Here is a 3410-nt window from a genome sequence, read left to right on the forward strand (position 1 = left end):
CTAAGTGTTGGCTCGAACGTGTCCAAGGTAAATAGCTAAGGAGGAGGAGTCCCATGCAAGTCAAGAATGGGGACTTAGATTTTGCCAAGGAGAGCCTACACAATGTCTGATCGGACATGCTTGGGAGATGCTAAAGGAGAATGCTTTGAACTTGTCCAAGGTAAGGTGCCAAGGAGGTTGCCTCGGACCACCTTGGTCCGAGGAGAAGCCTAGGAGATTGGTTCAAGGAGGAACATGGCATGCTAGAGGAGAGTGCCATGTTAGAGGAGAGAAGTGCATGTCCTACCACCATGCACGTCCGACCAACACTTACATGAGTGGTCAGTAGGAGGTGGATCAACTAGCTAGAGGAGACTAATTCAAGATTCCCAAAGACAGCTTCAACAACATACGCGAGAATCTCTCATTCTTCCCACAAATGGGGGGTTTGTTACATTTTAAATTTTGAATGTTTCTTTGTAATATAAATATAAGATGAATAATAAAATATCCCTATCGTAAAGGGATATCAGTTGAGGATCCCAGGCCTATAAATAGAGAGCTTATGGGATGAGAGAGAGGTCCTGGAGCTGCTTCTTTCTAGAGAGAGAAAATTGGGACTGTGTATTCTAGAGAGAGAAAATTGGGTCTGAGTATTCTAGAGAGAGAATTCTTGTATTTTTGCAATCTATATTGAAGAAACTCAGTTGGCTCAGTCCATCTGATCTTGAGTATAGATCTATAAATCACAACTCTAAGTGGATTAGGCTATTACCGACAATCGGGGCTGAACCACTATAAAAATCTCCTGTGTTATTTACTTTTCTTGTTTAAACCGTCTGTGTCGTTTATATTTCTCTTGAAGGCTTGTCGTATTTGACGTTCTCACGTCATTGGCTAAAAACGCAGTCAACAGTGTGCGGCGGAGATAACAGAAGGTTGAGAACATGTGTGTCTTAGTAAAGTAGGTTCTGCAAATTTTGTGTGCTGCGGTGGCTTATGGTTGAGAACATGCATGTTGTTTATTGTATGTTTTATCTGAATTGAATTTATAGGTTCTAATAATTTTGGATATGCCATAGAAACAGAGGAAACTCTGCCTAATTTTTTTTTTGACGATATTAATTTATTAATTGAAAATGTAATATGAATGATTGATTCTCTACAGATGCATTTGGGAAAGCATGCACCCAAATTCACGACAATTATATAAATTTTTTGACACCGAACATCTTTCTATTGGCAATGATGAAAGTAAAAACTATACGGTGGATCTTATAGCCAAATGGATGATGACTATGGATAGACGAGGCCAAATATATTTCATTCCTTGGATTGTTGAGTAAGAACGAACTACTTAAACATTATCACTACTATGGTTGAATTTTAATTTTATATTAATCATATTTTATTATTATTTTAGTCGACATTGGATGTTGGTGCTCGTGATGATGCGGGGGATGACCATAATTTTGGACCCTTTAAAAAATCATAAATCTCCACCAATAATTACGGAGGTTATGGGAAAGTAAGTTCTTCAATTGTAATGTATGCATTATTAATTTTTAAAAGTTGAGAGCATAATATGTATTTAATTAATTTTAATTTTTGTAGAGCATATGCACAATGTTTGGAAAATGAATACATCGGCACATTTACAAAATTGGTGAGAGGTTATTGTCCAAAACAACCTGAAAGTCATGAATGTGGTTATTATGTACTAAGATACATTTATGATCTTGTAAATGCACCGAATCCGGCAGAAGTTATCAAGAAGAAAGTATGTTATATTTTAAACTCTTTTTTTCTTAAGAAAAACTAGATATAGTATTTAATTATCTAATCTATATTAACTTTTCAATTTTGCAGTGGTTTGACAAAAAGAAATTCAATGTCAAAGAGGATCTACTACCACTAAAAAGTGATTGGTTAGCTAGATTAATGACATTTGTTTATGAAATCTAAATTTTTGTATGTATGTAAGATTAAAGTGCTAACTTATATTCGTTAAAATGATTAAAGTCTTTGATTCATTACTAGCCAATTATTTTGTATTAGATATGAAATGTATATATAACAATTTAACAAATTAGTTATACTATTGAAAATAATTATGTATAATTAAAATTCAAAATTAATTTTTTTTATTAAAAATGCTGGGTTATCAACCGAAATTGAATTTTTTTTTTTAATGAGAAGCTCTTTTCTCTGCGGTTGTAGTAAGCAAACCGCGGAGAAAAGTCTCTTTTCTCCGTGGTTGGCTTACTACAACCGCAGAGAAAAGTGTAAGTTTTCTCCGCGGTTTGCATAACACTTTTCTCTGCGGTGGAATACACTGCGCTTTTCAATACTCTCGAAAACCGTAGTGTATTGATTAAAAAAACCGCAGAGAAAAGCCTTTTTTGTAGTAGTGCTTGTCAATTCATCTCATCAAAAGTGATAACCTTCTGTGTGTGTGTGTGTGTTTTTTTATTAATGGTTCTTTGTTGCAGTTCCACCATTGCTTTCAAGATCATATCTTTAGTCGATTTTATGGGGTCCATTGTCACCTAAACAATCACTGATCATCTTTTGTTTTGCATACTCTGATATTTTAGTCTCCTATCACCACAGAAAACATGTTTAGACAACTTAGCTTACTTGGGATTAGAATGGAATCAAATTATTTCCATGTTGTTTTTTTTGGCATGTTTTGAATTGAGCCAAGAATTGCTAGCAGCCCTAGTTGGAAAGGAAAAGAATAAAAATGAAAGATACTTGTTGCTTGTTCCAATGTATATAATCTATATGATAAAATGTATTTGATATAGATTGAAAAATTATGGACAATCTTGTTGATATAACCCATGTTGTGACTATAAGGACCACCACACTTGTTTTGCTTATCTTTCTACTTTCTCATCCAGATGTGACAAGGGAAGTAGAAAAGGATACTTAATTTTGAAGGCTTTGTGTTGGGCAGCTGTAGAATATTTTGTGTTGAAAGTAGTAACTTTTCACTATGTTGAATATTTAAGACTCCTTGAATACTTAAAGAACATTTTGTTGTTGATGATAGTGTTGAATGTTTTAAACTAATTTGTGGATTGTTAATACAATGTTGAATGTTTTTACTTTGTGTTATTTGAAAATCAAGTTCATTTGATGATGCTAGTATATATTAGAAAGCTAATTTTAATTATATAAAAAAAATTAAAATATAATAGAATAAATTAGTGTTATAATACGAAAATTGTGTTATAATATCTATTACAATAACACTTTTTATGCAAAGAATTGTGTTATGCAAACTTCATTATATAACACAAATAATGTGTTATACTAAAGTGTAGTATAACACAAATAATGTGTTATACTAAAGTGTAGTATAACACAAAAAATGTGTTATACTAAAGTGTAGTATAACACAAATTTATAAGTATTGAAATGTG

General features: G+C 32.8%; 1 protein-coding gene across 1 annotated transcript; it reads left to right on the top strand.

The window, feature by feature from the left end:
* The first annotated feature begins 1151 nt into the window (after positions 1–1151).
* Positions 1152–1999, top strand: LOC133825559 (uncharacterized). Its single transcript, XM_062258502.1, has 4 exons — positions 1152–1321; positions 1403–1507; positions 1594–1645; positions 1849–1999. Exons 1-4 carry the CDS (start codon positions 1164–1166, stop codon positions 1942–1944), a joined length of 411 nt encoding a protein of 136 aa, XP_062114486.1. The 5' UTR covers positions 1152–1163; the 3' UTR covers positions 1945–1999.
* The last annotated feature ends 1411 nt before the right edge of the window (positions 2000–3410 follow it).

The sequence above is a fragment of the Humulus lupulus genome, chromosome 1 (genome assembly GCF_963169125.1).
Source record: "Humulus lupulus chromosome 1, drHumLupu1.1, whole genome shotgun sequence".
Lineage (NCBI taxonomy): Eukaryota > Viridiplantae > Streptophyta > Magnoliopsida > Rosales > Cannabaceae > Humulus > Humulus lupulus.

Bases quoted from the DNA above. Each gene is read 5' to 3' on its own strand.
- LOC133825559 (XM_062258502.1), top strand. From the start codon at position 1,164: ATGCACCCAAATTCACGACAATTATATAAATTTTTTGACACCGAACAT. The intron at 1,322-1,402 runs GTAAGAACGAAC...TTATTATTTTAG, and splicing joins TTCATTCCTTGGATTGTTGA to TCGACATTGGATGTTGGTGC. The intron at 1,508-1,593 runs GTAAGTTCTTCA...TAATTTTTGTAG, and splicing joins ATTACGGAGGTTATGGGAAA to AGCATATGCACAATGTTTGG.